The 13,857-nt window shown below is 45.1% G+C and overlaps 1 protein-coding gene across 1 annotated transcript; it reads right to left on the bottom strand.

Annotated features, from left to right (window-relative positions):
- Positions 1 to 3,048: 3,048 nt before the first annotated feature.
- On the bottom strand, positions 3,049 to 11,586 carry ADIG (adipogenin). Its single transcript, XM_007521654.2, has 3 exons — positions 11,403 to 11,586; positions 6,627 to 6,738; positions 3,049 to 3,331 (listed from the first exon to the last, which is right to left on the bottom strand). Exons 1-2 carry the CDS (start codon positions 11,527 to 11,529, stop codon positions 6,641 to 6,643), a joined length of 225 nt encoding a protein of 74 aa, XP_007521716.1. The 5' UTR covers positions 11,530 to 11,586; the 3' UTR covers positions 3,049 to 3,331; positions 6,627 to 6,640.
- Between the last annotated feature and the right edge of the window lie 2,271 nt (positions 11,587 to 13,857).

The following is a 13,857-nucleotide window of genomic DNA, read 5'->3' as shown; positions in this document are numbered from 1 at the left end:
ACAAAAGGTGAGGCAGGAGGGAGTCAGGTGGTAGTACAGCGGGTTAAGCGCAGGTGGCACAAAGTGCAAGGACTGGCGTAAGAAGCCCGGTTTGAGGGGGCCGGACGGTAGTGCAGCGGGTTAAGCGCAGGTGGCACAAAGCACAAGGACCAGCGTAAGGATGCCGGTTTGAGACCCCAGGTGGTGAAGCAGGTCTGCAGGTGTCTCTCTCACCTGTCTCCCCCCCCCCTCCATTTTTCTCTGTCCTATCCAACAACAATGACAATAATAGCAACAACACCACCAATAAACAACAAGGGCAACAAAAGGAAAAAAATGGCCTCCAGGAGCAGTGGATTTGTAGTACAGGCACCAAGCCCAGCAATAACCCTGGAGGCAAAGAAAAAAAAAATCCCCAGTTCGAGTCCCCGGCTCCCCACCTGCAGGAGAGTCGCTTCACAAGTGGTAAAGCTGGTTTGCAGGTGTCTATCTTTCTCTTCCCCTGTCTTCCCCTCCTCTCTCCATTTCTCTCTATCCTAACAACGACAACATCAATAACAACTACAACAATAAAACAACAAGGGCAACAAAAGGGAATAAATATTTTTTTAAAAAAAGGTAATGCAGGTGTCTGTCTCCTCTTCCTTCTCGATTTTTCTCTGTATCAAATAAATATATATACTATAAAAATATTAAAACAAAAAAGAAAGAACTAAAGGGTGCTTGAACTTTGTGTGGGAAACATAGGGGCTGCTTAATCAAAGATGGGTGGAAGGGCTGGACCCAGGTTCAAGCCCTAGTCCCCAGCTGCAGGGGAAGCTTCACAAGCTGTCTCTCTCCCTATCTCCCATCCCCCTCAATTTCTCTCCTATCAAACAGAATAAAGTTTTTTGTTTGTTTGTTTTGAAGTCTCAGTTGGGAAGAGGAGGAATTCTCATCTAACAGTGTCAGAAGGAGGAGGACCTTGGTGGGGGAGGAGGAGGGATTAGTGTTATGTGGAAAACTGAAAAAAATGTTACACATGTACCACCTACATTTTACTGTTGACTATAAACATTATTCCCCCAACAGAGAATAAATAATTAAAACAAACAAAAAAGGAGGAGGAGGGGGAGTGGGTGGGTAGATAGATGGGTAGATGGAGGATGGGGGATAATGCATGGTAGAGATGAAGGAATAGCTGTGTGCAAGTGTGAGTGAGTGGTATATCAGCAGAATGGCTGAGTGTATGAATAAGTGAAAATTAGCCACTGAGTGAACAGGAGGATACATAAGTGAATGAGTGAATAAATAAGTGCTTGCGTGAGTAAACAAGTCTGTCTGAGTAGACGGCTGTCCAGCCCAGAAAAGAAGACCTAACTTGCTGTCACCCCCTCAGGTACAGAGACTCCTCTGAAGAAAGCAAGGAGAGAGAGTAGCCAGAATCCTGAGTTGCACTTTTCATCTTAATTAAGGAATGCTGCCTCCCGGCTTCCTGGCTATGTACACAGAATGAAGTAAAGCATGTCCCTGCTCTGGGCCACATTCCTTAGCCCTGTCCTGGGCCTGGAGTATCGGCCAGGCCGGTTAGGTCACAGTGGAGTGACTCAGACCTGGCCACCTGCAGCCAGCAACCAGCACCTCCCAGGCAGCCTGAGAGCCAGCCCACCCACTCACTACTGTTGAGATTCTCTCTCTCTCTCTCTCTCACACACACACACACACACACACACACACACACACACTCTGCAAGTATACTCAGTATTTCCCACCCACTCACTACTGTTGAGATTCACAAACACAGATTGCAAGCAGTGTACTCAGTATTTCCTCCCTGCCTTCCTACCCCTCGGAGCAGTGCTGTCCTAGCAGCGTGATACAGTGAAACCTCATGGGGTTGGGTTGATGCTCAGTTCTACCACTTGGGCTGTGTGACTTCAGGCAAGTGCCTCAACCTCTCTGAGTCAGTTTCTTCCTTGTTTCCAATCTCACCAGTCTCAGGCAGTGGTTGTAAGGAGTCAGGGAGATAGATAATCCACTCCAAACACCTAAACTGTGCATAGAACACAAGTCTACACCTGGCATCTTATTTCCAGGTACTCAATCTTTATTTATTCATTTATTTGGTTGTAGTTTATGGAATAAATGTGCCAGCCTAGAAACCTGTTCACCTCCATCCTATCTTAGTGACTGTCTTCCAGCTCCCCAAACTACTGGGGCAGGAGACATGATGATTTGAGTTTATCTGATGTTCCTGAAAACAGCAACAGTACAACCTTAACCTACACCATTCAGCCCAGAAGGAGCCAGGGGCAGTCTTGCAGGTCTTAACATCACAGGGAAGAAGCAGAAGAAGGGGCCGCTTTCAGGTTGCATGGCTCTGGGCCAGCTTCTTGATCTCTCTTGACCCTCAGTCTCTTCATCTGAGATTATACCATGGCCGCCTCACAGGGGAGTTGTGGGAATCATTCGAGGTGGCAAGCAGGAAGTATGTGGCCTGGGGCAGGCACCTGGCTAGCCAAGGCTAGTGTGATGAGGATGACAGTTTTTGGGAACCGAGTACCAGATCAAGAGCTATGTCTAATGCATGTGTACACACACAAACACACAACCTCTGGCTAGCAGGACAGTGTCAGGAAGGGGGTGCTAATCCACACCCCTCAGAGACCCAGGATCTCAGACCCCCGTTCCCCAAGTTGTCATCGCTGATTCCCTGGCAGGGGCCCCAAGGAGTCTCTACTGACTTCTGCCACTGTCTTTCCAGGAGCACAACTACATGTCCTCCTCAGAGCCCAGGCCAGGGGTCGTGCTGTGCCCAATTCCTGAGCTCCCCCAGGAAACAAGCAAATAAGTGGCTGCAGTGGAGTTGTGCAAGCACTGAACCCCTAGCATTAATCCCAGTGGCAAAACAAAATGGAAAAAAATGGCCTCCAAGACAGTGGATTCATAGTACAGGCACCTAGCCCTAGCAATAACCCTGGAGACTTAAAAAACAAACAAACAAACAACCCAGGTCTCTAAATAGATAGGAGTCAGTGGCTCCTTAAGTGGGGGTTGGTGGGTGGCTTGAAGAATGAATGACCAGGCATCTTTGTTAATGCTGGCTTTCCTGAAGACCCTCTTCATCTCTTTAATAAGGATCCACAGCCTCGGGCCCAGTCTTGGATAGGACTAAACCTCCCCAGAATCCCACTGACCACTTCTCCCCAGAGGCCTCCATTTTGTAAAGGAGAACAGCTGTATCCTCTGAGGTTTTCATGTGTTCATGGGTGGATGAGATAGGTGGGGGATCCCAGTCTTCTTCCCTCCTTGGTGAGTATCCCCAATTCACTTCCATCACTGTGGCAGCCCAGCTGACTCCAGAAAGACCAAGCTAGAAACAAATGGAAGGTTAGTTTAGAATGAAAGAGAGACACAGGCACATGGTGGGGAAAGGGAGAGCTCAATATAAATGGGACACAGTCCAGAAGACTTTCTTATCCCACTAGTTGTCCACAAATGAGAGGCTATATAATCTGTGAGGCTCATTGAAAAATGAATGTGCACAGCATCAAGCAAAGGACTCTTATTTTTTAATAGTTTCTTTTTATTAGTGATTAAATATTAAGTTACAAAATTATGAGACAACAGGGTTCTAATTCCACACCTTTCCCATCATCAGAGTTCTGTGTCCCTATTCCTTCAATCCGAAACTGCATTTAGTTCCCCCAAGATCACAGATATGGGTTGACTACTATTTATATAACTATCTATATGTACATGTATATGTATTTGCCCATTTTTTTCTATGGTTTTGCCTTTTCTTCCTAAGTCATACCTACTAATTCTGAGTGCCATTAGCCTACCCCACCCCCTTTTTCCCCCCTCTTGGTCCTGAAGGAATTGGATTTCAGAGCCCTTTGGTCACCTTCTCCTAACATTTACCTCTCTGGGAGTATGGACCAAAATTCTTTATGGGGTGCAGAAAGTGGAAGGTCTGGCTTCTGTAATTGCTTCTCTGCTGGACATGAGTGTTGACAGAATGATCCACACTCCCAGCTGTACGTGTGCGTGTGCCTGTGCGTGTGCGTGATGTTTCTGGGGAAAGGGTCTTCCCTCAATGGACAAAAGGTCACAATAGAGAAAAGAATTGGGGTCAGGTGGTGGTACACTTGGTTGAGTGCACGTTACCATGCAAAAAAACCTGGTTTCAAACCCTGAGTCCTCACCTGCAGAGTGGAGGCTTCACAAGCAGTGAAGCAGTGCTACAGTTCTCTCTCTCCCTCCTTCACCCTCCATCCCTTTATCTTTCCCTTCCAACTTAGTTTCTGTGTGTCCAATAAATATTTAAACGTTAATTAAAACAAAAAAAGGTTAATGTCATCATCACATTATTTGGTAATTGGGTTAACTTTGAAAAGTCCTTTTGTTAGGGTTTTCTGTACAGTACCCAGTATCTTGTATATAGCTGTGCTATTGGATGCTTCTAATCTTTTTTTATATATATTTTTTAAATATTTAATTTATTTATTCCCTTTTGTTGCCCTTGTTGTTTTATTGTTGTAGTTATTATTGTTGTTGTCGTTGTTGGATAGGACAGAGAGAAATGGAGAGAGGAGGGGAAGAAAGAGAGGAGGAGAGAAAGATAGACACTTGCAGACCTGCTTCACCGCCTGTGAAGCGACTCCCCTGCAGGTGGGGAGCTGGGGTTCGAACCGGGATCCTTATGCCGGTCCTTGTGCTTTGTGCCACCTGCGCTTAACCCGCTGCGCTACAGCCCGACTCCCTGTGGTTCACTTTCTAACAAAGCCCCAAAACCTAGATATACACCAGTTTCTGTGAGAGAGAGCTTATGTTCACACGTATGCATAAACTACTGCAAAACATATACCTGAAAGCAGAAGTACACTAGAGTTTGCAGTGAGTACCTCCCTAACACTTCCTCTCCACTATTCCAAGCTTGGGATCCATGATTGCTCAACAATTTGTTTGGCTTTGTATGTTAACTCTCTTTTCAATCACCAGGTTCCAGATGCCATCAGGATACTAGCCAGGCTTCCCTGGATTGAAGACCCCACCAATGTGTCCTGGAGCTCAGCTTCACCAGAGACACACCCTACTAGGGAAAGAGAGAGGCAGACTGGGAGTATGGACTGACCAGTCAACGCCCATGTTCAGCGGGGAAGCAATTACAGAAGCCAGACCTTCTACCTTCTGCAACCCTCAATGACCCTGGGTCCATGCTCCCAGAGGGATAGAGAATGGGAAAGCTATCAGGGGAGGGGGTGGGATATGGAGATTGGGTGGTGGGAATTGTGTGGAGTTGTACACCTATGTTGTCCTACCCTATGGTTTTGTTAATTAATCCTTTCTTAAATAAAAAAAATTAAAAAAAAAAAAAGGTTAAGAATCACTGTAACTGAAGTTAAGGGAGAGTCCCTGCTTCCTCCACTTAAGAAAGGCTAGGGCTCCAAGTTGTAAACCACATAGGCAGAGTGAGGAGTTCATGACATGCTGCCTGAATAGGCTTCCAAGTAGGGCAGGTCTTGGCATGGAGACAGAAAAACATGGATGCATGAGCAGTGAGTTAAAGCAGAATCATTAGGGCTTAGACGGACCAGAGGTGGCAAAAAAAGGAGCATGGAGGCATGAATGCTGAGTCATACACATAGCTTTGAGGCTCTAGCAAGAGATCATTGCTCTAGCAAGAGATCATTGGCTGGCAGAAGATCAGGTGCTACGACCACCTGTGCTGGGCAGCAAAAAGAATCAAGAATCCCACTCTAGCCACGAAAACATGTCAAGTGGATAACAAGAGTTCAAAAGGAAGAATAGAGCATGGCACACACATCTGGGGGCCATTGGCATATAGCCCCACTGGACTGGATGAGGTCACCTATGTGCTGATGAGAGCAAGAGCCATTGTTACTCTTGGTAAATTATGTTGTTGTTGCCATTCTGCATGTCATTTATAAAGTGGAGATAAAATAATATCCTTTTTGCAGAGTTTCTTAAATCAGTTTATAGCAAGAAATAATGAGCAGGGCAGAGGGCTAGATAGCATAATGGTTATGTAAATAGATTTTCATGCCTGAGGCTCCAAAGTCCCAGGTTCAATCCCCTGCACCACCAGAAGCCAGAGCTGAACAGTGCTCTGGTTAAAAAAAAAAAAAGAAGAAATAATGAGCATAGGTCCTGGTGCAGATTAAGCACCCAATGAGTAAAAGCTACTATTACTATTATTATTGTTTCTATTATACCATTCTACTATTATATCACTGTTATCATGTCATTTCTTCTATAAACATTAAACTCCCAGTGTGTCAGCATTGTTTTAAAGATAGCAATCATCTAGCATGTTAGAAGGCAATAAGAAAATATTAAGCAGAGGAAGGGGAATCACAGAGTAGAAGAGACCTCAGTATTAAACAGGGTAGTTGTGGAGCTCTGCTAAAATGCAGCATTTGAGCAAAACCCCAGAAGTGAGGGACAATGAGTATGACATGCAAGGTCACAGAAGTTCATAGAAGGTCAAGGGTCAGGGGACTTTGGTGAAAAAGCTCTTCATGGCAGAAAGGCTAGTTCTCTAGTACAGTGGAAGGAGCCAGCTCTCCATCACGCAGCCTCCCTGGGCTGGGGGCAGACCTGGACTTTCCTCTTCACATGTGCCACCAACACAAGGGCCTCACCTGGCAGAACAGGTTCACCAGCTGGGCTTCTCTCGGTTATGAAGTATCCCCTCCAAGCCTTTGCTCCAGGGCTCCCAGTGTAGGTTTAACTCTGAGTCATTTTCCTCAGGTTCTGTGAAAGTATGACACAAGGCCTCTTAGGTAGTTACATCCCATCTCCTGACCCAAAAAAAAAGAGCACTCTCTGCCCATATAGGACAGTCCTGAGACATAAAGGGGTCAAGAAAGAAGGTTGTTTTGTGATATATGCACCTATTAGAAGAAGAAGCACCTTAGAGGCAAGCAAATGACTTGCCAGCATAGACATATCTTGAAGATACTGTGAGCTGGATTCCAGGCCACCACATCAAAACAAATCTCATAGTACAGGGAGTCACACAGATTTTTGGTTCCCCAAAAGCATGTAAGAGTTAATATCCTGGAGGGCTACAGCACACATATTCCCATGTCTAAGGACCTGGGTTCAAGCCCCAGTCCCTACCCACAGAGGGGAAGCTTCACAAGTGGTGAAGCAGGGCTGCAGGTGTTTCTCTTTCTCCTCTATCTTTCATTCTCATCATTTCTTTCTGTCCTATCAAGTAATTTTTAAAAGAAAGGGGAATAATGTCAGCTGGGAGCACTGGATTTGTCATGCAGGTACCAAACCTCATTGATAACCCTGGTGGCAATAAAAAAAAGTCTATGTATTCATAGACTATATCCTGTAGTGTATAAAATGTGAAATAGCATTATGTCTAAAAAGGCACTTCACATACCTTAACTGATAGAGACATGAACTCAACACATACTGCTACAAAAAAATAATACCAATAGACTTGCTCATTGCAGGGTCAAGAATTTTTGGCTCCTCAAAAAAAAAAAAAAAAAAAACCCTCAAGGGCAGCAAAGAAAAGCCTGATTAGGGAGTTGGGTGGTAGCACAGCAGGTTAAGCGCACATGGCGCAAAGCACAAGGACCAGTGTAAGGATCCTGGTTCGAGCCCCCGGCTCCCCACCTGCAGGGCAGTCGCTTCACAAGCGGTGAAACAGGTCTGCAGGTATCTTTCTCTCCCCCCTCTCTATCTTCCCCTCTTCTCTCCATTTCTCTCTGTCCTATCTAACAATGATAACATCAATAACAATAATAACTATAACAACAATAAAAAACAACAAGGGCAACAAAAGAGAAAATAAATATAAGAAAAAAATTTTTTAAAAAGTCTGATTAGGTCCGGGAGGTGGCGCAGTGAGAAAGCTTTGGACTCTGAAACATGAGGTCCTGAGTTCGATCTCTGGCAGCCTATGTGCCAGAGTGATGTCTGGTTCTTTCTCTCTCCTCCTGTCTTTCTCATTAGTAAATAAATAAAATGTTAAAAAAAAAAAGTCTGATTAAACAAGATTTTACCTGTTTAGGGCATGATCCTGAATGGACACAATGAAGAGATGTCAGTTCATTCATTCATCCACCAGCTCATTTAACAATGCAGTACTATTGTGTAGTGAATTACAGACACAAACAACAAAACATTCTGGGAGCCATGTCTTGCTACAAGAGGTTCCTTAGATTGAAGTGAGCACACTCACATCACCTAGTTGTAGCCACTCCTCCAAAGCATGTCTGAAACTGATGTTATCCCTGTACCTTCTGACTTGTAGGATGTCTATGGTGCAGCATAAGCAAGCTTCAGAGAAATGAATTATCATATTACTATTTTTTAATGGTATGAAGGTCTCACATGTAATTTCACTGTTGCTGGGCCAACTCTTCTCACTTAGTAAGCTCAGATATATACAGGAACAGAGAATGGGAGACTGTAGTTCCAGAACTTTCCTTGGCACCATGGTGCTCCCCGTGTGGTGCCAGGGCTCTAACGTCGGCTGCAGGTGTGATAAGGGTGCATTCTACTGGGTGTGCTATCTTGCAGCTCAGGAGACTTCATTGAAAAGAGAACCCTCCCCTCCCCCACCACCTTTGGGGGAGAATCCTACACAGGCCAGTAAAATGTGTGCATAAGCTTGCTAACATTGGTTAATTTGGGGAAGACAAGGTGGAAAAGGACAGGGAATTTCTTATAATGCTCAAGTTGTTTCACTGGCTACAGAAAAGTTAAGGAGGCTAGGTAAGAGTCCCCAGAATTCAGACAAAGAACAGAAGACAGAGAAGGCTGAACCTCAATTTGATCATCTGTAATATGAGCATAAATGCTTCTCCAGGATGAGGGATAACTAAAAAGTCAGATATTTAAAATAGGTATTTAAAAATTCTGGTGGCTATGGTTTAAAACTCAGCATAATGGCTTCAAACAACTGTCCTTTGGCTAGTGCCTTTTGTCTGTTTTTGAATACATATTTTATACTACTTTCATGCATCTACTTATTTCTCATACTAACTTGCTGAGGGTGTAATTATTAGTAATATCCACATTCTATCATGAGGAAGGCTTAGAAAAGTGAAATGTCTGGTCTTACAGCCAGGAAGTGTAGTGCTGAATTCAAATTTCCCAGCAGTTCCAGTGGGTCTGCTTGTCTGAAGTCAGGAAATCCTATGGCAGTTGTGAAATTAACCTCCAAGAGGGTGAGGAGGACTCTCAATGAACATGGCCTATTGTGCCTGCTTCTGTTTTAGTCTTAAATCTGTTTCTTTGGAGTTTTACCTTTTTCATTCTTCAAATTCCTTCCCAACTGCAAAAGGAAAGTATCCTTAGTTAAACATATTCTCTGAAGGGCACCTACGGCTTCACCCCCTCCCTTTGTCCAGGTCAAGGTTAGGAATCAGCATTACCTTCCCTGATAAACTTTCCTGGAGCTCAGCTACCCATAAGCTCTTCTTGCCTCAGTGCCCGTTTCTGCAGGAAGCTCCCTTGTTCACCCCATCTGATTGATGCTCAACTCACTCCATGAGAGCCACAAGGTCCCTGATGCTCTACCCTCTGCCTTCTGGGCCCTGACAGTGCTCTGCTGAGTCAGGCCAGGCAGGAGGGGAGGCGGGGAATCTGAATCACTCATCTGCTTTTCATACTGGATGCCAGGCCAGACTGATTCTCACAAAGAGATCTAGAGTAAAACAGAACTATGGGCTGGGCTGGGCTGTCCCTAGTCCCAGTCCCCCAAACACCTGGCAAGCCTAGACCTAGGATTTAGGCAATTTCCTGGCAGTAGAACAAATGCAATAACACTGAGAGTTTCAGGAAGAGGACCTGAGTAAGGATCACTGATGACACCTTAAGGATAGTTTCATTTTATTGCAAAATTAACTAAAGGATTAAGTGCCATGTGAGATGATGGAAGGTTAACAACCTAAAATTAAAAAAAAAAAAAAGCTTAGGGTATTTGTGGACAGTTTTAGAGCAGGACCTTCAAGGGAGATGACTAGAGATTAGTGCCTTCAACCTTTGGTAAGACTACTCCCTTCAGAAAAGCTATTCCTACACCTCCAACCTTGACTAAACAGACTGGATTATTTCTCAGTCTGCACACACTGAGTGTATGCCATATATGAGGGTACTCTGTGCCCTGACCTGACATGCATGTGTCTTTACAATTCTAAAGAAAAAGGTCTATTATTATCTCCAGGTGAGGGATGAGTAAACTGAGGCTCACAGTGAACTTGTTCAAAGTTATGTAACCGAATCAGGTGATGCTATCAGACACCTGGCACTTGAAAGCACTTCATACAGATGTGACTCTGGGCAGGCTACTTCTCTCCAAGCCTGTTTGCTCCACTGCATGATAAGGATTAGTTCACAGTTATTTTGAGGATTAAATTAAATGATGTACATCAGGTGATTAGTACAAGACCTACTACATAGTGCCCCCCCAAAGATCCAATGTTCTAATAATCCTTAAGGGGCAAGGCTGAAATCAGAACCCATGTTTCCTAAATGCCAGAAGGGCAGCATTTTCACAGATGCTTTTTCTGAGTGCCATTAACCATGACTTGATGCTCAAGTTGTACCCTTCCCAAAGGACAGTTTACCCTGGGACTATGAAGACATACTTTAAACATTTCTTGGATGCAAAAGAATATCATAGGCACTTGCCAGGAACTCCCACTAATTACACAATCACTGTTCCCCACAATGGAGATCAAGAAGCAAGTTGTGGGGGTAAACTGCTCACTCTGTCTCAATGCCATTTGACCAGACCTGGCAGTGTGTTTAGTGCCTCCTGAATCAGCTGGCCAAAGGTCATGGGTGGAAAAAAACTCGAGGTGAGAGATCAAGAGATGCCGGAGAAAGGAGTGCCCAAGGAGACAGGAACGGTGTTATTCCTGTCTTGTGGCCAGGCTGTATCTCTGGCAGTAAGCTTGTGGCTCAGAGAAACTCAGATCCTCCCTGGTGTGGAGTCTGTGCAGAAAACAGCAGGACCTGGTCCAAGGCACCTGCAAATGCTTATGGCTGCCATATCCCTTTGTGCAGGTTGTTAACTGCATCAGCTGAACAAGGTTAAAAAGGGCTGAAATCCAGTTCATGATATGCTGATGCTCACAGAGCCTTGTGCCCAGCCAGAAAGGGTTGTTTTTACTTAATCATCTTTCCTACAGAGCCCACGTGCTAGAAGTGACTGAGAGGGGACATAGACATGCATACATTCATATTGCTGCCTAGTCTTGCTTGGGGATCGCTCTCAGATTCCAGGTGAAAGAACTCCAGTGAAGAAAGCAGCCCTTTCCTCTTAGACGTGACTGAACCCACAATTAAAATGCCCAAAGGAAACTACTCTCTGTGGCCATTTCGGGTGTCCTGCCCTATCCAACCCCCTGCCCAGCTCTAGGACTAGGGTCCAGCAGGTAGCTCACCTTGGCTAAGTAAGAAGCGTAGCCAGATGATCAACAAGAACAACAGTAAGCCCACGGGCAAGCAGAGCCAAAGTACCAGGAAAGAAAACGTGAGATCATTCACCAGTGGCACCAGAGGGTATTTCATGGTGTTGTGTGGTTGAGCTGGGCCAGCCTGGACTGGGGTGATAAGGCTAGCTTTGGGACCTGCCGGAAGTGGTCATGTTCTGCTCAGTCCAATTGTGACTGAGCTGATGACATAACAAGTCATATCACTCTTTGGGCAAAAGGAGAGCAGTTCTGAAGAACTGGGAAGAAGCCAGGGCAGTCAGTTTGGCTGAGAATGAAAGCCCAGGCTTCCAAGTAGGCTGGCTGGCAAATCTGGGTTTGAATCTCTGCTAAGAAGCCATTAGTGGGGAAGAGGGCACAGCAAAATAGCTCACTTGGATAGTGTATTGCTTTGCCCTGTGCACAACACACGTTTGACCATAGTCTCCACCACATTGAAGGAAGCTTTGATGCTGTGGTCTCTTTCCTCTCTCTGCCTCTTTGCCTTCTGTGTTCCTATCTTGAAAAAAAAAAAAAAAAAAGCAGGTATGGGGGGGGTTATCTGGCACCTCCTGGGATGGAAATAATTCTTCTCATCAAGTTGCAGAATTAGAAGAACGGGTAACAGGAACAACAAAATAGACCCCTTTGTGGGGTCCCCCATAGGACCTTGCCCTCAACTTGGATCAACAACAGTAGAGAATGTTCCATCCTCCAAAAGGAGGATGGACAGCATACTATATGCTATACCTGAGGAAGATGGGTCCTGATATTGGGGCAGCTTGGAATGTTCCTACTCAGATCTACAGGGATGCAGAGATTACATAGACTCCTGAGCTGAATATGGGGCCCAGACCAAATCAAATCGATGGGGTTTAGTCAATATTTATCCCCTTTCCCATATTAGGGAGCTACTCTCTTCTCTGATCCAGCTTTCTGGTCCTTTTCCAGCCATGACATCATCTCCCCAGACAATAACTTGGATTCACCTGCATATCAGATTTCAGGCTCAGGGGGGAAAAAAACCAAACAAATTAGTACAGCCACAGGCCCTTTGGAATATAACTAAAATATGTCTACTAGCTATCTACAAAATGGAGGACCCCTCCCCCAACTCTTCATCTGCACTATTCCAGCCTTTAGGCTCATGATTGTTCAACAATTTGTTTGCTTTATATGTTAACTTTCTTGTCAACCACCAGGTTCCAGATGCTAGCATGATGCAGACTAGACTTCCCTGGACAGACAACCCCACCAATGTGTCCTGGAGCTCTGCTTACCCAGACCCCCACCCTACTAGGGAAAGAGAGAGGCAGGCTGGGAGTATGGACCTACCAGTCAATATCCATGTTCAGCGGAGAAGCAATTACAGAAGCCAGACCTTCCACCTTCTGCAACCCACAACGACCTTGGGTCCATGCTCCCAGAGGGTTAGAGAATGGGAAAGCTATCAGGGGAGGGGTTGGGATATGGAGATTGGGTGGTGGGAATTGTGTGGAGTTGTACCCCTCCTACCCTATGGATTTGTTAATTTATCCTTTCTTAAATAAAAAATAAATTTAAAAAAAGTCTTTTGCATAACCATTATGCTGTCTTCCCAGCCTAATTTGGAAATTTTTGTACCTTTCTTTATTGAGGGCCTCCTAAGGCTTTGGTCTTATTCATCTCTCTTCTTGATGAACAGAGCATCCCCAAATGCCATGCTTACCTCTCCCACCTTACCTTTGTCATTCATTCACATATAAAATAGAAAACATCCAGGTCCCAGGTCCTGAGGCAGGAAGGAGATTCTATACTGCTCTATACAGTATTCTATACAGGGCCTAACAGTTCCAGTTGAGGCTGCAGCCTGGCTGGAGAAGTCCACAGGAAGGGCAGCCACTGTGTGTGAAGGGGAGGGAGGCAGCATAGGATTCATGATGATTCTTGGACTGTCTGTCACTGCTGACAGACGGGTGGGGGCTGAAAGATATAACATATTGATTGCTACACTCACTCTCATTTACAGAGTCAGAACCTGCAGGGGTGAGGCTACTAGACTTACTATTAGGTAACCAGTTGGATACAGGATTGATTTGAGATCACATTATCTTGTGGAGTACAGGTTGAAAAGTGAGGCAGATCTAGTTCTAGGAAATGGGGAGCACCTGAGGGAAAGTAATCAGCCAGAGGGCCAGGTGGTGCACCTGGTTGAGCGCACTTATTATAATGTGCAAGGACCCAGGTTCGAGTCCTCAGTTCCCACCTGTAGGGGGAAAGCTTCATGAGTGGTGAAGCTGTGTTGCAGGTGTCTCTGTCTCCCTATCACCTACTTCCCTCTCAGTTTCTGGCTGTCTCTATCTGATAAATAAAGATAAAAATAAAAATAAGAGACTAGCCTAGGGAGAAAGTCACAGTAAAAATAGGAGAGGGCAGGAAGGTAGGGCTT

Source organism: Erinaceus europaeus, chromosome 1, assembly GCF_950295315.1.
Source record: "Erinaceus europaeus chromosome 1, mEriEur2.1, whole genome shotgun sequence".
Lineage (NCBI taxonomy): Eukaryota > Metazoa > Chordata > Mammalia > Eulipotyphla > Erinaceidae > Erinaceus > Erinaceus europaeus.
This window is presented reverse-complemented; position numbering and strand designations above follow the sequence as displayed.